Here is a 22,309-nt window from a genome sequence, read left to right on the forward strand (position 1 = left end):
GGTCTTGGAATGTTGTTGACTAAATTTGGTATTAAAAAGGTGACATTAAGTTAGCCAAAAAGCTGTTGTGATCAACTGTTTCTGGTTTTTAAGGAAGTGTTGATTTATTCTTATAAGTAGTACCTAATTAGTGTTCTTTCTTCCTCTTCCTCTTTCTCCTCCTTCCTCACCCAGCCCCTCTAACTTGGGTAACAAACTCCTGTCTGAGTGTGATGTTTGACTTTTCATGTTATTTAGCAAAATAATGATCTCCAAGTTATTTTAATATTTTACTAAAATAAGATTATAGTTAAGACGGGAGAAATTGGCTGCTGTGAGGACCTCACACAAGTTTTCATCTTTAGCCACGGTCACTTTTCCAGTGTTAATAGTTCTCATTTATTTACATTTTGCTTGAAAAAGATGAAACTTTAGAAGAAAATCTTTTAATATCCTTTATTTACAGCACAGTACATTTCTTTGCTGCCTTTAGAATACATGTCTCTCAGAAGCAAGAGCTTCTCCATCAGCAGTAATTCAATCTTGGGATTATTTTTTTGTAAACTTGGGAAAAACATGTGGTTGTATCCTATCTTTTTGGTATTCATAACGCTCCTGCTAAAGGCCTAGTCTAGTATTCAGAAATTCTGGTATGTCTGCTGAAGTGGCTTGATTTATTTAAATAAGGTCTTTCAAAAGAATGTCTTTGAAAACATGAATATACCTCATTTTCAATAGAAATTGGAGATAGGAAAGAAGGTTATTGAAGCCAGCACATAAATTATTATTAAACAATCTCTGCTGTGTGGTCCTGTCTCCTGCAGGTTTTCAAAGCACACAGGCAAATTGCAGTGCAAGGTGTGGATGATTACACAGTTCATACCAAAATCTCTTTTTATAAATAGTGGCTATAACTTAGTCTTGTGCAAAATGATCTTGTTCCTGTGCATCTCAACCATTACTTGTTAGCTGTGTCACAGCTGTGACACTGTCAAATTCATAGACTGTCTATTCATTTGACTTACAGTTTGGTTTAAGCACTGAGAAATTTACATAACCTCACCCTTAACATTTTGTTGGACAAATTTAGGTCCTTCAAAACATCTCTGTCAATGTGGGTGTGACTCCTTTCTATTTCCCCGTGTTGTGAAAGACGAAGATGAGAGCAGAGCTTTACTCACTTTATTCTAAAGTTATTTCTGAGCATCTGAAAACCCTGCAGCTCTGTAAACGTGACTTTTTTTGTTTCATCAGGAACATCACAGATCCCTCGAGGACTCGGAGCATGGCCATGAGCAACGTCAGTGACTCTGTGGTTCTGAGCAATGGCAGCATCTTGTCCAATGCCACTGGCACAGGTATTGTTGCAGCCAATGACGGAGACGCCACGGTCCAACAACTCCCATCCAAGGAAACACCAAGAACAAAACCAAGTCCAAATGGCTGCCTGCAGCTTAATGGTACAATCAAACCATCCTTTCTGCCTTTAGACAACCAAAGAACTCAGCAGATGTTGTCGCAATGCTGCCACCCTTGTCCGTACCATCATTCTTTAAGTAGCCATAACAGCAAGCAAGAATGTAATTCAGTGGTTGGCAGCTCAGCACCATCTCCCATGACTTCGTGCTGCATGCAGCCACACACTGAGTATTCAGCATCTCTTTGCCAAAAACACACCCCCGTGTATCAGCCTGCCTGTTGTCTTCAGCCCTCCCCGTCCTTCTGCCTTCACCATCAGTGGCCTGACCATTTTCAGCATCACCCTGTGCAGCAGCACATAGCCAGGATAAGGTAAGCAGATTGCAGCATTTTTTAGTTCTCAGTGTGGGTAACCTTTCCCATAATTGTTTAATTTTCTTACAAAAGTAGAGGATCTAAAAGGAAGATGAACCAAATTTCTTCCCCGGTGGTTTTTACAGGTTAGTCTTTGATGCATTATCAACTTTTTTTTCCCCGAAGAAATCAAGTTGGGAGACTAGTGTTGCAGGGCTGCGTGAATATTCCTGAAGTGAATTAATTCTTTCTGTGGGGGGGAAAAAGGCTGTTTTTTCTTTTTCTTGGGGATTGTTTGAAAGCTCATTAGCTCTTTTACAAGACACAGTGTACACCTATATTGTGTGAAACAAACCAATACAGGAATAGCTAAGAATACACCAAAAGAACTGGTATGTTTGCACAGTCTAATCAAAACACACATTTTCTTAAAAAGTTGCATGTAAAAACACATTCTACAATTCTAGTCATAATTGTACTGGGTGTTTTTTCTTTGTCAGGTCAGCAGGTTAAGTGTGTTGCCCCCATGCCTTTTTTTAATGTATGTTACCTGCTAAACTTTGAAGTTGTGCTTGGATTGAGAAATTTTGGATTGTTCCAGGTTTTACCCCTTTCTATTCTACACTTCATACAAACTTGCCTCTTTATACTTGATAACTGTGGGGTTCCAGTGACAGTAGTCCCAGCTACAAGGAGCAGCAAACACAAGGAAAATCTTCTACAGCCTCCTGGTCCTGGGCAAAATCAGTCAATCCAAGGGGCAGTTTGTGAAAACCAAATTCCCTGTTGAGGAAAGACACTTCGAAGCTTTTAAGCAAGGTTTTTTTTTCTGAGTTGCAATTGGGCCAAAATGGGTGAATTTTCCTTGGATTACTAAAAGCTAAACTTCTCCCTGTTCTCCAACATCTGCATCCTTGTTTGAAACTTTGAGCTACAAGTATTTCTCAGTCAGTTATAACGATTCTATCTTGATGAAATATATGAACTAATTTTAAACTTCTGAAAATATCAAACTGGGAAAATATGTAATGTGGAAAAAGTCGAAGTGAATAAACCTTTTTTTCCTTAAGGTGAAAGCAGATGAAAATAAGGATGATAATACAAAGTGCAAATCAGCTTTCTTCTGCCAGTTATTCCACTTACAAATGGAAAAAATCTTAGTTGTCGGAACTGCTTGCAATCAGACATGTTTTTTCCACCCCATGCTTGTTTAAATGTCAAGTAAAGATGAAAACTCTCATATAATTTTGTATGCAAAGGTATGCAGAAGGTTGAGCCATTACAGAATCAGTCAGTCATACTTTTCAAACTGTCAGAATGGATGCACTGATTTCACTGTTTTACTCCCTGTGCAGCAGGACTGTTAAACTTCATCTATGTTCCACAGTCTTGAGGAAGGGAAAAAATGCAATCCATAATCTGGGGTTTTGTTCTTAGCCTATAAATAAGGACAGTAAAAATTTCTTCTGGATATAGTAAAATAACGTCTTCTGTAACATTTCACAAATACAAAGATTACTTGAATGTCTCTGATTGGGCTCTTGAGCTGAGATGTTTTGTTTTTTCTTCTTGCACTTCCTTGCCATAGTGCACATTTCTACGTGAATGTATGTAAATTATAGATGATGATTTGTTGTAAATGGTTTGTCTTACTGTTAGCAGTCAAAACAAGATGCTATCTGACCTTTAAGGCACCTATACTTATTTAACCAGCTATATGTGTTAACATACTCTGCATATCCCTATCAAATGATTGCTGTTTCATTTCTGTACTTCCTTCTAGCTAAGGTAATGGAGTGCTAAAAAGAATAGGTGATAAATGTGTATTCATTTTTTACATGCTCAGGTAACTTTCTGTACACGGAAGAGTAACACTTAGATGTATGATATTTTTATGTAATCTTTGTTCCACCCTCCAATTTTATTTATAATCTGCACAACAGCTTATTCTCCACATATTTTTATTACAAGGCTCACTGGAAATTATCCAGCTTTGTAATGTGCACATTTTAGCAGGTTTGTTTAAAATACACATTCTCATACAATACTTTAATTAAATTCAGTGTGTCATCAAATTTAATTAATAATATAATAATATAATAATAGATTTAATTTTGGTTTTCTGTATTTTTAAAAAATGCATTCAAATATCGTTATAATTTTAAGAATGGGGGAAAGATGTGGTTAGATAGAGAGGGATGAACACTCCTTGCAAACTGTATCTCTGACACTTACGGTTCCAGGCAGGTAACCAATTGTTTCAGCACGACAGGTTTTGTCAGGTTTTGAAGCCCAAGGCTTAACATTTGTCAGTGACCTAATATTAAAGGAATGTGGCTCTTGTATATCATTGCAGATTGGAGTGTGTAAAGACAGATTGAAAAAATGCCACAATTGTCCTATCCTATTAAAGCTGGCTGATCTGGAATTTTGTAGTTGGGTTCAGCTTTGAAGATGAAACTAAATTATATGGAAACCTCATCTATACACCCTAACTTGAAAGTCTGGGCAGCTGGTAATCTTTTTAGATTGGTGAAAAAGTCTTGCAGCGTGAAAGAAAATATTTTTATTGGTTTGCAACATGATTGTGGCAAAAAATTCTACTGTTAAAGTAAGTAAAATAGGTCAACTGTTAAGTTGTAATGATTCTGATTATTTTTATATATTTTTCTGAGGTTAGAAGATCTTGAGTAAAGTTTTTTGTGTTATTTTGTAGTAGTTCATGAAAACATGTTCATACCTCTCTTCTTAGTGGGCATGTTATCTTGACCACAAAAACACTCTCTGGGAAGTTCTCTCCCTAACAGAATGCAGTTGTCTGGGAATTTGGTTTGCTTTCTAACAAATAATTTCTAAACTTACCAGTTTGGAGCATTGTATGATTAGTGCTTTTCAGTACTGTTGGAAGATTTTTTTTTTCTACCCTGCTCCTTTGGAGGACTCATGCTGAAGTAACCCTTTTTGCCAGAACACATTTGTGTATCTCAGGAAACCTGTGAAGCTTAGAGCCACTGGAAGGTGGGTAGTTATTTCCCCTCCTTTACTGCCACCTGCTTCTGTAGTCATCATCAGCCTTCAAGGTGGAGCAGAAATGAGGAAAACAACCAAGTAAGGCTGTCAATCTTAAGAAGTGGATAAAGCATGAAGACTGATTCATGACAACTGGAAGCACTGAGTTAGGAGCCACCAGAGAAGTGTAAAACTATGCAGCCCAGCAGCATGTTTAGTGGGATGAAAGAAAGATAAAATAAATAATGAAGGGTTGCACACTTTAGGAGAACTAAACACTACCATAAAAAAAATAAACCCAGAAAATTCTTACAATCTTTCCTGGTATTTTCTGAAATCTATTCTTTGTATAGGAGTGTATGCATGTAAATAGGAGTGGAAGAGGAAGAACGTGCAGAGATTGTTCAGTAAGTTGTCTCAGGATTGTGGCAGGCATGGGATAACAGTGGTGTTGTCTCTGGTACCAAATTGGGTTGCTTCTCTCAGACTTTTATGGGAAATTTTTAGTAGGAAAATGCCAGTTAAAAGCTACGTGTATCCTTCCTAATCTTGATATTCTTTTGGAATCTCTCTTTGATGATAAAATTTAGAAAGCTCAGGTCTGTGGACTCAGAGACAAAAGGTAGGGGAGGAGAGGTCGGGAAGCTGTGAAAGAACTGCTGGTGCTGCTGATAAGGAAAATGCTCCAGACTGCCAGTGTGTGTGGTGCTTGCACTTTTGCAGCATCAAACCAATAAATTCATACAAGTACTTTTTGCTCAGAGCAGATCTGCTTTATATCACCTACTGTTATTTACATTTCAAGACTATACTGTTAATACTTTTGACTAAAGCAGATAAGTAAAGAGAACTGTTCGGAAAAACATCTGAATTATCTGTGGTAGAAAAGACAGGATAAAAGGACATATGGGATGATCTCTCCACAATCATTCAGTCATCTCTAGCGAGAACATGAAAAAAAAAGTCTGTTTAAAGCCTCACAGAGTCATTAGTTTGGCTAAAATTTAAGACTTCGGGATATATGTAAATTGCTCCTCATCCCCCACCAGCCTAGTTTGGAGTGTTTAGCTCCCAAAGCTTAGTTAGTTTAAATTGCTGTTTAGTTTTCGCTTGCTAGACTAATTTATATTCTAAAGAAGGCAAAAACCAGCGTCAGGAAACTGGTAAAGCATTCATACCTCCAGACTTACAGTACAGCTTTCTTTCAGTTAGATTTAAACCTTCTTTTGAACTGTTTTGGCATTGTGGATTTATGTGATGGTTCTGGGATTCTAGGTTCTGGTGTGTCTCAGAGTTCTGTGCCACACACTGTTTAAACAGCACTGCAGATATACTTGAATACTTACACTTCATTTAGTACTTTAAAAAGAAGATCTATAAAAATGAAAAAGCTATGAAGTGAGGGTAGAACACTACAACTCCCTCTTACCCATTTTATATTTTCCTTCTAGTTATTTCACATAAAGATTAGAACCAGAAAAAAAAAATCTCTTGTTTTTTCAAAAAGCAAGGGAATGTTTTCCAAATACCAATCTTAATAACAAGACTTTGTTATGAAACAGTTCCCTGCTTGATTCCAGGAAAAGGATAATTGTTATCTAGTACATTCTGCATGGCTTGCAGAGCTGATTATATGTATACATGTGTACAAAATATTTTCAAATATTCTCATTTCAGCAACATTAACTGTTCACAACAACTCCTATATGGAGTTTTTTAAACAACCTATCCTATCTTAATATTTTCCATTTTGAAAGTTGTTAGCTTCTGCTTTATTTGATGCATTAAAAGATATTTTTGTTTTCACTTGTTATATGGAATTGGTACTAATGTCATTTGTACAAAATACGTATGCATATACTGTGTTAAAATGTTAATAAAAGAGACTTTCTACCTTCCTTTAGGAAAATTAAAGATAGGTATCTTTAAAAAAGCCCTTTAGGTCAGGTTTCTGAAGATCAGATTTCTGAAACGTTTTATCAAGCTTTAGCAAGTAAAAGGCACAAGCTGTTACCATCATTTCATTCCATGTTCAGGATGTTGCAAATCTCTTGGTTCGTGCTGTAGATCTGGAGTTCCTGTATATTGCTAATTTGTACGGAAACAATACTAACTCTGGCTATATTCTCATTTAAGCCATTTATTCTATGCCAAAATAGGAGTTCTTCCCATAATGAGGAGACTGGAGGCATATGGGAACCACAAACTGGATGCTTCCTTTTTCTGTCACAGCATTAATAGCCCAGTGACTTACTTAGGGATTTTGATGTAGCTGAGAAAAAGGAAAGGGAATGTGAAGCCATCTCATGCATCTGAGTCCAAATGTGGGATTCTTTGTTGTGCACATGTGGAGAAAGAGCTCTCCCTGTGACCAAATGAACTGATTCTTTTTCTTTCTTGAAAATTATTTTTCATATCCATCCCATTTGAGCTGTGCTTTCTCATTTTCACACATTTTCATTTTAGTCTTTCATTATCCCATTATCATTATTAAGGGGTTTATTCTGTTTTTATTAATTCATTTACTCTTCCCATGATAACTAGTGTGCATTGCTGGCTGTGTAAACAACATGCTGCACTTTGTAGTGCTGAAAGCAAAGGGCTGACACACAGAGACCAGAATACAAATAAAAATGCCATTTGTAATTCAGTGGCTGAACAAATTAAAAATAGCATGCCTAGAAAAATATTAAGTGCACTTAAAAAAACCAACCCTCATTCGTTGGGCTGTCCAAGGGATCTTTGCAGGCTTTTAATTTTACTAATTAGGCGTTAGTATTTGTCTAGACTTCAGATTGCTTTGAATCAAGTATTTTTGCCATAGGAAAAAGATACTTAGAAGGTTCCTGCTCTGGTCTGAGTGCAGCTGAGTACCAGCCTGGCCATGTTTTGCTCTGCAGGCCCTGCTGTTTACAGGCTCCAGGTTCCATGTGTGGTTGAAGATGAATTTCCTGTGCCCTGTATCCTTCACCTTTCCTTGAACAAAAGAAGACCTCGCACATAACCAGCAATCTGCTGGGCCTTTGAACTCGTCTTCAGAAGATGTAAAGCTGATAATATGAGGGAAACCATAAAAAGCATGGGGCTTTTCTTTTGTACTAAATTGACTGGAAAACCAGCATCAGCTGTGTTCACTCTTGAAAAGAACTAATAGGTGGAAATTTTGAGATTACTTTTAAAACTTAGCATTTGCATACATTTATTTAGAAAAAAAAAACAACCATGGCAGAACAAACAAAATTATGGCAGTTTGTTGGAATGTTTTGACCGTGTTTAGTTGGTCTCAAATACTTTTAATTCAGTTGGAGGTTGTAGTAGGGTACAGATGTGAATGAAGACAACAGTAGACAACAAAGAGCAAAAGTCTAAACTATGTTTGGCCAGTGACCTGATTTTCAGCACTTGAAGAGATGGGTTTTGAAAGATTTGGGTATTTCTACTTAAAAGTTTTCAGTCTTCATTATGATGGGGGAAGGGGCAGAATGAGAAGCATTGACTTTGAAAAGCTCTTTATGAGTTGCCATAATTGTCTCTGTCTCTAACTCCTTCCAAAATCACTTGTCCTTCCTCTCTGATATGTCGGTGTTGTCTTCATCTCCTAGTAAATAATAATAATTGATGTGAATGCTTTTAATTAGTCAGTGGTGCTTGAACAGCAAAAACAAAAACAAAATAAAAACCCAAACACAATGCAAGAGGGAAATACAGAGAGTGCCTGAGCAATTTGGCATTAATTTTGCTACACTAAGATTGCTGTGAGATTTCTTTGCAGGATATCTGCTGAATAAAGGAATCTGTAAAGCCTGGACTATCAATGCAAAATAGAAATGCAATGGTACCACAAACAGATCAGCGAAGGTGAGGGAAGTTATAGGTAGAAATCCTGATGATATTTCAGAGAGCCTGGCCCTTCTATTTGCAAGTTAGGGTGTGTTTTGGTTTTTTTTCTAATAAAATAATAAATAGATGAATGTACTGGACTAGAAGAGCTTACATGCATCACTTCTCCCACTTCTCCCATATTTTCTGTCATGTTAACGGGATACCTTTCCGCAAAATTCATGCTTTACACTTCCAGTTTGTAGGCTGTTTAGTTTGTTACATCAAATGGATGAACTTTTGCTAACTTTTTGCTGAATAGTTTTGATTACATTAAATCTCTTCTATAACCTGTTTAATCTTGCAGTGCTTTTTTGTTGTCTCAGCTGCAATACTGGAAACCTTAAACGTTCAGTGAATATTCCCTTTTTTTGCTTGCTTCTTACTAAGCATACAAAACAAATTTAATGTCAGGAGATATAGACGATAATGTCTCATTATATATGTACAGGTTTTCATCAGTGCCAGTGTAAGCTGAAGAGCCTTCTTTGTGTAATTGCATACTAAAACCTTTTAAATCTTTTAATTGAGTTGAATATACACTTGTTTTATATCACTTAGAAGTTATGACATTCTAAGTGACTAAATTCACAGATGTTGGAACAGCAGTTCAACACTAAAATATGTGTTTGAGGTGAAATACTTTACTAAATTTAGAACAAAGATGCTTAAGTAACAGTGTTTTCATTTGCTGCAAGAGATAACATATGCAGAAAGATAAAAACTATTGTTTGTACCCATAGTAAAGTGAATAATTTGGAGAAATTTTAAGTGCTTTTAGTCTATCTTCAAGCATGCTCTCTGGTCAAAAGAGGTTTTCTGAGAACAAAAATGAACCCCATGGTGACTTACATGCACAAATTCTTACATCTGCACAGGAAGGAAGACTAAAGCATGTACCAGTTGGGGTGTGATTTATGACAGTCTGAAGTCTTCCTACGCCAGAGTCAAACTTACATGTGCTTTATGTCAGTCATTACTGCCTATAAGAGCATTCGTTTCAGCCTTTGTGGAGAAGTACTGTGATAAAAATAGGCACCCTTATACATCTCTTTCATTCTTCTTGGTATCATGGGGTGGAGTTTTTCTTCTGTGTATATTGTGATTTCTTGGGTCACGTTAATTTCCTGTCTGTCAGAGAAATACAAGATGGGACCATGACCTGGTGTTGCTCCATTCAACTGGGAAGTGTAATAAAAACAGCTTTGAAATAAAATATTTCGAAGGAAGGAACTTTTTGCCAGTAAAAATGCTGAAAACTACTCTAGTCATCATTTAAAGCCCAGAACATATCTATTAATTTCACTGTAATTACCATGAAAAGAAAAAAGACTAATGATTTTATAGTTGTGAAGGATCTTGAAATAATATTAGTCTGCTCCAAATTAGCTGTTGGCTTGTTTTCAAATAATGATTCATGGTGGTATTTTACTAAGCTTTTTTAAATTGTCTTAAATAGTTCAGAACTTTTGTTTAATTTGCCAGGCAGTGCTATATGTGGTTCTGCCCTTAGTGTTTCAGAAGTTAAAGGAATATATGTATATAGCTTCAATTAAACCTTTTGAAGAAGTATATACTTTAAATTGTGTATAAACTATGCCATTTGAAACTGGGACAATCCAGCTTAAGTATGCTTGATGGCAATTTTCTTATTGACAGTTTTGGAGAAGTGTTTAAAAGTGGCTACACTCATTGGAGAAAAGTTTAGGGAAAGAAGAATAAACGAAAAGTGTTTATAGGATCTGTATTACTTGGCTCCTTCATATGCTGTCAGATTTTCCTACAGAGAAGATGATTTAATTCCTATTCAAGATCAAGTAGATGCTATTAAGGAAAAGAGCCAGCTTTCCTAGTAATTAATAATATTTACTCAGTTTTTGAAGATGAAAGAGGGAATATGTTAAAAGTCAGTATTGCAAACATGAGTTTCTAAGGAATCTTGAACTGAAGACTTGGTAAGTAAATCCTGGGCTCCTGCATCTATATCTTCCATATGGAGCAGCAAGGAAAGGGAGAGGGGAAAAAACCAACAACCCCCCCAGCTTTGGAGATGATTATAGGAGCATTTCAATTTCAAGTCACCTGTATAATATAAATTTATAGCAGTTTTAATTTTAGCATGTAATAAATCATGCAGGGATAGAATAGAATAGAATAGACTGTTTCATTTGGAAGAGACCTACAGGGATCACCTAAGCCAGCTGCCTAAGCCAGTCAGGTCTCACTGAGTTAAAGCATGTTATTGAGGCCATTGTCCAAATGCCTCTTGAGCGCTGACAGGTCTGGGACACCGACCACCTCTCTGGGAAGTCTGTTCCAGTGTTTGTCCACCTTCTCAGTAAAGAAATGTCCAATCTAAACCTCCCCTGGCTCATCTTTGAACCATTCCCACACATCCCATCACGGGTCCTAGGGAGAAGAGATCCTCAAGAAGCTGGAGAGAGCAGTGAGGTCACTGCTCAGCCTCCTTTTCTCCAAACTAGACAAGCCCAAAGTCCTCAACCGCTCATCGTAGGACATCACTCCCAGCCCTGTTGCTTGACTTCCAAATGAAAATACACACATACAGGATTTCAGTATGATTGCATTGACCTTTTACCATCTCTGATGACTTGATGGAAATGTATTATCCTGTTGTAATGTGGCATGAGAAGTTTGTGAATGGGAGATAGCAAAACTACCTGTTACTTTTTCAGAGTGGATTCATAAAGTTTGATATTGATTTCATAGCAGAGAGGAAATTAAGGAAATGTTGGCTTAGTTAAGTATGTAGGGTCTGCCACACTCTGTAGGGTTTTACCCAGTGTGCATGCTGTAGGTCAGAAAGCATACACGTTTATGCTTAAATTTAAATCAGAAATAGAGCAAGGATCACTCAGACAATGATTTTATTGTTTTTAACATCTTCCTTACAGCTGCTTTCCTTGCAGAAAGGCAATGTTATTTGCTCATACTTGCTGTGAACATAGAACAGATGCTCAGTTGGAACTGAAGAGGTAGGTAAGAACACAAGAAAAGGAGACAAGAACCTTTATAAAGCTTGATATCTCAACTATAAAAATGTGAATTCACATCTGTAATACAGTTCCCAAATAGCATATTGATTTTTGGTCTGCATAGTTTCATTTTGCTTGATTTTATGCAAAAGAATAGTCTTAGCAGAAATAATTCATGTGTACAACATTAAGCAAAGCTGCAACATTGACATTTCATGCATTTTAATGGGATGAAATAGCAGTTAGTTTCAGATCATTTCACCCAGATAATCTAGAGATTAAAAAAACAAAATCCTTTTGGATTATTTTATGTGGAGAAAAAAAACCCTGAAAATTTGTTACATTTCTCCTGCTTTCAGTAAAACCTTAAAAAAGCAACCTTTCAGAAAAATAAATTTTCTGTCGTCTTTGCAACATCCTTCTGCAATGGGTTGTCCTATTCTTCCTTTAAAAATCTAAACAAGTAAAGCTAAGTGCAGGGAAATAAAATGAACACTGCATGTTTAAAAAACAACTAGATAAAGTTCATGGTTAGAATCAAGGAAAACTACGCATCAGAGCAAGAAATTTAATTGGGAGTCTTGTAAAAAACTTTTTTGGCAACTTAATCCATTGGATTTGTTGTCTGAGTGACTGTAGTGATTGTTAAAATGATAAAGCACATAGGTGTTATATCTGATATAGCAGGAAAAGCTGGCTTCATATTTAAGAGCAATTCAGATTGTTCTCATGGGTCAATGACATTCTGAAAACATGCGGATTTTCTTCCTCTGCAGGGATTTAGTTTGTATTGTATGTTCTAATGGAGAATGTACAATATGATGCATATCTTGTTCTATCCTGTAGGGATTTAACTTATCCATGAGTGTAATAATGACAAAACCCTACCTTTTATCACTTCTGGTAACCAGATCTACTAACAAAGGGAATAATTTCCCTCTGGCAAAGTAAAGCATTGAGGTTAAACACCTCATAATCCTTGGACAGGAGAGTCTTTATATTTCTTTTTGGTTGTTTTTTCTTCAGTAAATACAGCTATTTATTGCAACTTAGCATTTTTGACTGAAGTGAATCTTTAAATGAAAAGCAAGAGTGCAAGATTGGTTTATCTAATATTGGCTTTTTAACGATTTTCTTTTTGTATCAGTATGTTTAGGCACCTGTGGTATACAAGGTGATTCAGAAAGAAGATAGATATAGTTTCCATCCTAAAGAGTACACTATTTCACAAATATGCTATGTGTTTTTATGGGTGTGATATTATTTGTATCAAGAGAAATAATACATTCCTCTTAGAAATACCTACAGGAGGGAAAGTAGAATTAAGATTATGTGAGACTCTCAGTGTTTGTCTGAATTGCCAGAAACTGAAGGTGTTGCACATTTACTGCAATGTCTGCAATTTTCATTTACTCTGGACCCTGTTTTGCTAGAGCAGTTGTCACGATTGCTTCTGCTGCTGTTGTGTGTCTGCAGTACTGTCAGTGATTGCTTTACATGCCTCTGATGCCTTTATGATAAATAGCTGTAATGTATACATTTATTTTCAAACTTCTGTGCAGCTCAGCACCAAAACGAAGGAGACCAGCCACCTGACCAGTTTTCTTTGAATGATTGTTTGGAAAACTGGGCTTTTCCTAATCTGTCAAGTTGCTGTCAGGAACCATTTCCATACTACCCTTGAGCCTGGGTTTGAGCCCTGAAATGATGGTTGGCTGTCACTGTTCATATCCAAACAACACTGAGCATGGATCTCAGCTGGATTTGCTAAGGGATGGCATTTATCAGCAGTCAGTACTTTCTCCATTAGAGACCAGTTCCTGCAATTAAATGGGAAAAGACTTTGTACCTTGCAAAGGTGTGTATCTTTTTGAGATGGTTCTAGTCCAGCCAGCTGGGGGTTTCTAATAAACTTCTTGATGGCAGGCAGTGCAGTTAGTGCTGGTTCCAGCTGGGAGGTGGTACCAGGGCTGGAAGCTGAATCAGCTGCAGCAAAGCACCGGAGTCAGCTGGATATTATATATGTTATATATGGAGAGCAGCTTTCTGCTTCCCTTAGCTGCCGTCTCCCGGGAATGAAACAGAGGAGAAGCACCCATACTAAGTGTTTTAGATTTATCTGATGCTGTTAGTTGTTTCCTCACACCTTAAAATAGGGCATAGCAATCCCAGGCCATGCCTTTGTGCTGCCCCATGTCAGGGTGATAACCCCACAGGCATTAATTTCAGCTTAAAGTCTTAAGTGTCTTGTTGTTCCTCCAAGGAAAAATGAGGAAAAATTCTCTATCCACTCTACATCTACCCACTGTGAAAGAGAAATTAATTACATCTAAGTGACATGAAGTAAATCAGAAATCAAATGTTTAGCCAGGTCAATAAGAAGAATTGTAATAGGAATTTCAGGAAGGTGTTGTTTGGATAAGTTAGTATGAAGATATGATTTGGAATGTGTTGATGCCTTTTAACTGACTCTTTTAAAAAAAAAAGGTACTATCAGTGTAAGCAGCAATGTTCCTTTTCAAAATCATATTAATATCTCTTTCAACCTGTTAGGCTATTGATAGCTGCTAACACTTTTAAAAAACTATGGTTACTCCACAAAAGCTAGAAAACTCTCTTCAAAGTATGCCTGTTTTCCTAATTTTCTGTTCACAGAAATTAATAGAAACCCTTCTGCAGGGTTTCTTGCACCCACTAAGGAAGCAGGAGGCATTGATTCCTTGTGGTGTGAGGCAAAGGGCTTACTTAAATTGATACCTGTTTCACGACTGAAGTTTGTGAAGAAACTGCAAAAGAATGTCTTGGAATGTCTAGATACTTTTATTGTCCTCTGATGTGTTCAGTCTTGTATTTCCCTGAAATGCATTAGATTAGTGAAGCACACTGCAAATGCAGTAAATCATCCATAATGTTAAATTCATTTTTAACAGTCCAGTGTTGAGGAAGATGTTCATGAAATATTGCTCTGTGCTATGTAATGTCCAGGTGACATGAAAGTTATAGAACTAGGTTTAATAATACATAGGATTTCCACAATTTTCCATTGTGATTCTTGAAATTAAGGCCAAACTCCCCTCTCTGATATACCAATCTATTAACTTTCATGTGAAAACTGATTCAGTGCTGTAACCAAAAGGAGACATTGGCTTCATTGGGAACCTGAAATCAGGATATTGCCCTGTGGCACAGCATGATCCCCTCTAGGAAGCTGTAGCACTAGTCATCATCTGACCCTATTCAATTTGGTATGTACACAAAGGTACAAATGTTTTCTATTACCTCACTGTTCAAAATATTGGTAGAAACACAGAGGCTAAGTGCTAATTTAGTCTGAAAAAGTGAATATTAGAGCTGTAGCAGTCCAGTCCAAACCAGTGCCCTGATCCATCCCCCCGATAGTCTGTATTTCCTACAGTAAACTTGCTTATATTACAGCAACCCTTTTTAAAGGCACCACTCGTCCTTTTCACCGTGTTACACAGAAGGATGCTGGTCAACCAAAATACATTTCATATTGAGAAACGCCTGGGGGTTTTAACCAATCTGTGTATCTTTTCTTCATGTATTTCTTAACTGTATGATGCTCAGACAAAACTTGCTATTGGGAAAGAACAGGATGAAGCAAAGTATCTGTTGGGCAGGGGCTGACAGTCGCAGTAAATGATGGTAGAATAGAGCCTGTCCCTTTCTTCCCCTTTCCCTTTGCCCCCCTCTGTGCACAGTGGATTAGGTTTTAATCAGTGACTGCAGTTTATGTCAATAACTTGGTTGTGCTGGTCTGGTCACAAACAACTGTGATTGTCACTTTCTGCTGTCAGGCTTGTGAGAACTGGGTTCAGAGGTAATTTAATACACAGATCAACTTGGCTTTTGTCCCAGCAAAATAATGGAATTCAACATTTCTTTCTCATGAAAACCAATGAGAATTGGTTTTTGTCTGCACTTGTTTTTGGAGGTTAGTGGTGTTATTTAAACTGGCTCAATGAAAGTATAATACTTCAGAAATTAGATACAGCAGCATTAATTAAGTGGGAAAGATCTGGTTTTGCCATGCATTTCTGTATTTTAGAGCATAACTAAAGAATTTTTGGGGCATAGTTTTCAGGGATAACTTTTCCTATCGACCAATATAATAGAGTCATCACAACAGCTGCAAGGAATTGGTTACACTGCTGGAATTCACCCGGGTGTACACAGGTTTTTTCAATGCATGCTTTTCGAAACAAAACAGTTTGATAGCAGGTGTGACCTTTAACCCTCCCTAACTTTGAAGAACTTAATCATCATCATTTGTTCAACACTGAATATATTTTGCAGGTGGAGGAAACAGAGGGGAATGTAGTTTGGTTTTGATGGGAAAGGGGGAGGATAAGGAGTGGTTGTGTTGGTATTTTTACTCCTTTTGTGTAAACCAAATTAGGCAAAGTTATTTTTTGAAAGTTCTGTCTAAAAGAAATTTTACATTCTGTTTAAAAAATATGTTTTGCCAGATCTCAGTTACAGAGATGTATTTGAAAGACAGGGTAAAGCTTGAAAAGAGAGATTTAAAACATGCCTATCCACTAAGAATTTGCATACAGAAAGGGCTGGGAGGGCTGTGTAGAGTGAATATACAAGATACATTGAGAAGATGTCAGCATCATCCCTGGAGTGTTATCAGTTACATGTTGATCCTTTCCAATAACTTTGTCTTGCCAGCTTTGCAGGGACCTCAGATGAGATTCTGTACCTCACTGTCTGAACAAAGCCTTGAATTGTCACAGAAACCTTTATACAAGTCAGCATAATTACAAAGCTTGTACTAGCTGTTGTCCTTGGGTGGCTGTTGCATGTGCCACACTGTTGTCTGGCGTTGTTGCTCATGGCAGGGCCCATTATGACACAGATGAAAACAGGACTCACTGTCAGAAGTGACTGAGCATATTTGGAAATTCAGATCTTTACAAATAAAATCTAGAAATTCATGTTTGAACGACAGTAAATATGTCTGTTCATATTTCTCTCTCATCTGTAAACCCAAGAGTCTGTGCTGCAGTTACAAAAATCTGTTATACCCAACTCTGTAGCTTTACCCCCTTTTCCATGGATATGTGGAGGCACACGTTCAGTTTGTGCTCTGCATTGGTGCTGAATTACTGCATGAAAGGGCTTGTCTGTTCAAGCTTTTCTCTTCATACAACATCCTGTTACTGATAACGTCAGATTCAAGTTTAGTGAGTTCTGACTTCAGTACCTAGTTTCTTACAGTCCAGTCTAGCCTTAGTTGAGAAAAGCTGATTTTGTGGTTGAGGCTGTAGGTCAGATGGCAAACAGTCCCTTGAACCTGCCACAACTTCTTTTCAGGCTCAGGCAACTTACTGTTGCAAAACCGTTTCAGAACTCTGTTTGTTTGTGTTTCTGTACATTTTGGCTGCTGCTGAGTCTGTTGTTCTTGTAGTGGTACCAGAAGTTTTTGGCATCAGGTGAGAAACTGGGTATGGTCAGTACCTCTGAAGGTCAGATTTGTGCATCTTGGACTGGCAGTCTGAGGGTTGGTGACATTTCATAAATTTAATCTTCACTTTTGTGGCTGGATTTAACAAAGGATCTTTGTCTGTACCTTTCCCTAATCCTCGAGTTGCTGCAACTGCAGATTGGTTATTCTGCTTTTCTCCTGCTTTTCTCCAGCTTCCACATGGCTGCAAGGAGCAACTCTTACTACTGTGCAGTACCTACAGGCATGTCCCAGTTAACAGCTGCATAGGGTTGGAGCATTTCCAAACAACAGTGAATTACAGCTGATAGAGATTTGCTTTTATAGAATTCTTATTTCGTACAGCAGTTCTCAATTGCATTTCCATCACACTTTTGCTATCCTGTTATTTAGCAGGAATCTGTTTGAATCTGTATCTGAAGTGGCCTGTTGCTGCATAAAGAGCTGGTTTGCGTTGGATTGTACTTTTTGTTTTGTGTAACAGCATTGTGTTTCACAGGTTCAGATTTCTGTGGATTATTTCACCTTCATCTTACAGTTGCTCAGAGTTAGAGATAGATAGAGTCTGAGCAGTCCTCACACCTGGTGTGGGCATGATTATACCAGAGTATTTTGGTTCTCTTGGATGAGGATTTCAACCCAATGTGTTGAATCTTGTGCTTTGAAGGACAGCACATTTATTTTCTGTGTACTAAATTAAGCTTTTCTGAAAATCTCTGAGGAGCCTGAGGTTTGAACTGTTATTCTGGTGGTGTGAAAGCATACAAATCTGTGCTTTTGGCAACCTCAGTGTAAAATTACTAAGTGATCTGTTTTATGCAATAGCTGTTTCTTTATTCATTGCTTTCTGTACTTTTTTAAAGGAGTAATATTAAATATGTCTTTGGTGGTGAGACAAGTCCATAACTTAACTAAAGGCATAGTATGGTTACATCTTTGGGGTGGTTGTACATTGCAGTCGTAGACAGGAAGTTCTTGAAAGGACTTACAAATTCTTCATGGAAGTTTTTTATTTTAAGTGAAATATATGTGAAACTTACTGATCCAATAGCTAACAAAATGAAGTCCTCACTGAGCTGCTAGATAAGAATAATTTTCACTTGGGTTTGCTATCTCCTCATCAAAATAATGTTAGATTTTTAAGAAATAAGAAAAACATGCATAAAAATTATTTTAGAGAGGTACTCTTTGTCATTCTATTTCCTGTATTATGGCAAAACAGAATTTATGGCCAAAATAATTTTTCATAATGGAATTACAAAGGTCAATTAAGAAGGTTTGTGGATTGCAAAGTCAGAGCAGGGTGTTGTGGTTGTCTGTTCCCATCATGTGCAAACTTTGTCACTATTTTCAACGGTACTGAATTTTTACCATGTTACTTTATTTGGTCTCTTGTTGAAAACTGGAAAAGCCTCTGGAATAGTAATGCCAAAAATCAGCTGCATAAAATTCCACTTTTGAAAACCCAGCTGTCTGTAGCAGTAATTATTCTCTGAATTACTTGTTTGCAAAGACTCAATTGAATATGATTGTGGGCCTTTCAAAATAACTTGTATTCCAAAATATCTGATATTTAGCATTTATTTGCTTATCCATGTATGGGAAGAATTAAACAAATTGGTAGATGCATGCATATTTCATATATTTTCAATTACTCTCTTTTTTCCTCCTTCTAGGCCAGCCAGACCATTCAAGTTACCAAAAAGGTAAGGTCCAGTGCTGTCACACGTGAGGTTTGCAGAATGTTATTCCCTGCACAATGCAAGAATAAGGAATATTCAAAGAAAATAATAATCAATCAAATTAAAACAGATTTTAAAAGAAAAAGGTGCTTCTTTATGCAGTGGGTAGTGAATTTCTGAAACTGCCATGGGAGACTGTGGAGGCAGATAGCATCAGCAAGGCAAAACAACATTTAGGAGAATTGATCTACAGTGGGTCCCTAAATAAACACTGGAAGAAAGAGACAGACAAGTTCTTTAACTTCCCTAATTGTAACACATCTGTGAATTCTGGAGGAGCAGGAAGGGGATAGAATGCAGAAGGTGGCCAAACTCATGTGCTCTATTTATGGAGAGACAAGCAGTCTCTTCATTAATACTGGGCCAGAATTTAAAAACCTGTGCAGATTTCAATGCTTCTTTTTTTCATCTATTTAATGGCATTTTTATTCCAATCTGTACCATTCTCTTTGTGTGTATGTACACGAGCATGAAAACTCCATGCCTTGGTACTTTTTTGATTAAGGGCTACTCTGAGAAGTGGCTTGGCTGTATCATCAATAATGATAAATCAACCTGACAGACAAGTTCAGAAAATTTCATCTTAATGGTTTTTTCTTCTTCTAAAGCCAGAAGCCCCATGCAATCAGGAGCACTAGGTTTGGATTGCATATGCTCTGAAGAATGGCAGGGTCATAGAAAATTACAGAGCAACGTATCTAAAGCTGTCAATGCAACAATAATGGCAACAGGAAACCATCTCAAGTGAAAATATATTAAAAACATAATCCCTCTTTAAGACTTGCCTTCAGTAAAGAACAGGGCTGTTTGTTAAGTACCTGTTTTGGGTTACATAAATCTGTGTGTTGCTATGAATTCAGTCACACAAATATCTGTTGCTCTAGTGACCATTTTACAGTACAGACACTTTATATGGTACATTTCTGTCTCTATATGAGGGTGGGTAGTGGTTTAAGTTGAGTACATCTGCATACAGGTGCTGATTTGAAAAGCTGAACATTAGCCATGCATTATACTGTAGCTTAAAATGGGAAGGAAAACTAAACAATATCTTCTGTACCTTCTCCTTCTGAAGAAACTATCTGAGGTCTTGGATCACCCCGGGGGCAAATTTCTTGAAACCAGTGGTGCTTTTAGTGATGCTAAATAGCTGAGATAAATACAGATTGAATTACTGTATCTCCTAAGCATTTTGAGTTAATTAAAACATTAAGGAAAAACCAAAACTAAACCAAACCTTTTTTAAGTGTGTGAAAAACATCAGGAGGCAGTAAATTAATGAAAGCTATATGCATTTTAATGGTATGATAGCTAAAAGTCGTAGTATCATTCTAACAACTAGACTGAAAGAAGGGGCAAAATGGCATAAAGAATGATCTTTCAGTCAGTGTCAGACTTAAGAGAATTCATCATTCAGTGCTTGAGTAGTTTGGAGGGGGAAAAAAAGAGAATAAGGTATCACTGTGGCTACATGTCTGAGTCATTACACAACCAAAAAATAGTTTTAATTAGGCATCAAAAAGCGGTAGGTGTTATCTTGATTTAGAAAAGTGCTAAAGGATGTGCTTAGCACTAAGGATATCCTTTCTGAATGTGATTCCTCGACAGAGGAATTGATGTAAGCATTTTCCTCTTGGACTCGGGCATTTTCAGGCAAATTTACGCAGAACCAGGGCAGTGGCTTACTTTTCATGGAGAAAAGAAAAAGTAATTAAGCTCATTTTATGGCTCTTTAATGGGTGAAAAATAACTGCCATCTGTTCAACCACGTACAGTGGGTTGGGGTTGAAGCTGGTTATAGGCAACTTGGTCGGAACCAGAGCCCTCAGCAGCACCAAACAATGCTCAGACAGGTAAAATTTAGTGTGGCTAATCCTTTTTGTCAGTTCAGGTCAGCTTTGCTTATCTGAATTTCAGTTTGTGATACAAGAAATAGGACAAATTTGCAGGAGTAAACAAGCACTTACTGTTTCCAGTTTGTGGCTTTATTATCACGTTAAACACTTTACCTAGGACATAGTTTCTTTTACAGCTAGTGACTGAAAGAATTTAACCAAATTAAGAGCTGCTCAGCTGAGAGTAGAAGTGTAGAGACAACATGTCAAAGTGGTAAATCTGGCACTAGTGACGAATAGGAAAATAAATCTTTTGGGTATGACTTTTATGACTGCAGAGCAAATGTCTGTAATAGCTAGTCAGTCTAGCTTGGTGTTTATGAAAACATTTAGTCCTATAAATAGGAAAACTCTCTTAGGTCATTTACTTCCCTTCACTTCTACTTTGTACAATTGCTCATTTGGAAAGCTGCCCCATTGTGATTCACTTTAATAAAAAATTTAACTTCAGATTGCTTTTCAAGCCTTTACTAATTAACCTCTTGTGTGAGAATGTAAGAGTTATTTCATTTTTACCTAATAGGAAATTGAGATACACCCAGTGCTTTGGACTTCCTTTCTCCTTAAAGCTGCACTTAGAGCCCTGTATGTGCCTATTTCCACAAGCTATGGAAAGTCAGCCATAAACTTCCTCACTGCTGTGGATTTTGCAGTTAGAATGTTGGGAAAACATTGCTGGAGTGAAGAGATGGCCATTCCCTCCCTCTCAGCAGCAGGACAGAAAAATTCTGTAGAGCTGGTAGTTGTACTGTGATTAGCTAATAAGTTGCTCTTAAAACTGAAAAAGAGCCATGATCTTTTAAGACAGTAGAAATAACTAAAGGATAAGTAAAGCTATAAACTTTCATGTTACACTGCTTGTAAGTTGAGGAGGAAGTAAGAGTGTAGATCTTCTTGATCAATATTTAGTGTGTACAGAGACCATCCGTATAGAATGATTCATAGCCTATAATTATTTTTCTAATGTCTTTTAAACTTTATGGGACTTCCTGTACTCTGTTTACTTTAGACAATGTTGTTTTTGAAACATAAACTCTACGAATTCAAGTCTTTACTGTAAGAAAAATTATTTAGAAATTAAGATTTCTGGGTATCACCTAATTTCTGATACTTTTCTGTGAATTTAACAAAAATAAAAATATTTTACAAAATTAATGAAAGCTAGATTTGCATATAAAAATTCTTGCACTCTTAAAATTTAGAATGAACTAGGTGTTAAAATGGAAGGATGTGTGTTATGCTAGAAGACTAGATAGCTAATGCTGATTAGTGTATGTATTGTGTTGCTGCTCCCTCGCATCTTTGAATTTACAAGAGATTTCATGGATCATTAGTATGTAGGGCTTGAGTATTTTTTTAATGACTGTTGTAAAAATAGGGGAAATGTTTTCTTTTGGGTTCTACTTTAAAAGTGATTTTTTTTTCTCTCTTTGATTTTTTTTTTTCTTTAAAATGCTTAAGTTTTCAAAAACGAAATAGTGATGTCTTTCTATCATTAATTTTTTAACAAGGTATCTAGTTTTAGTGATCCCCAATCATGGATAATATCCATGCCAAACATAA

General features: G+C 36.9%; 1 protein-coding gene across 7 annotated transcripts in view; it reads left to right on the forward strand.

The window, feature by feature from the left end:
- Positions 1-22,309, forward strand: part of DISP1 (dispatched RND transporter family member 1) — a 91,991-nt gene that overhangs the window by 56,089 nt on the left and 13,593 nt on the right. For 6 of the 7 annotated variants that reach the window (XM_051783539.1, XM_051783540.1, XM_051783543.1 and 3 more), the window contains exons 2-3: positions 1,234-1,770; positions 18,786-18,815. In XM_051783539.1, coding sequence (XP_051639499.1) covers positions 1,234-1,770; positions 18,786-18,815 — 567 coding nt within the window. Of the gene's footprint in view, positions 1-1,233; positions 1,771-11,555; positions 11,637-18,785; positions 18,816-22,309 lie in introns of all 7 variants that reach the window. The other variant, XM_051783544.1, reaches the window with a different exon arrangement.

This window comes from Manacus candei, unplaced genomic scaffold (assembly GCF_025592945.1).
Source record: "Manacus candei isolate 608988 ecotype Guabito, Panama unplaced genomic scaffold, ASM2559294v1 h1tg000017l, whole genome shotgun sequence".
Classification (NCBI taxonomy): Eukaryota; Metazoa; Chordata; class Aves; order Passeriformes; family Pipridae; genus Manacus; species Manacus candei.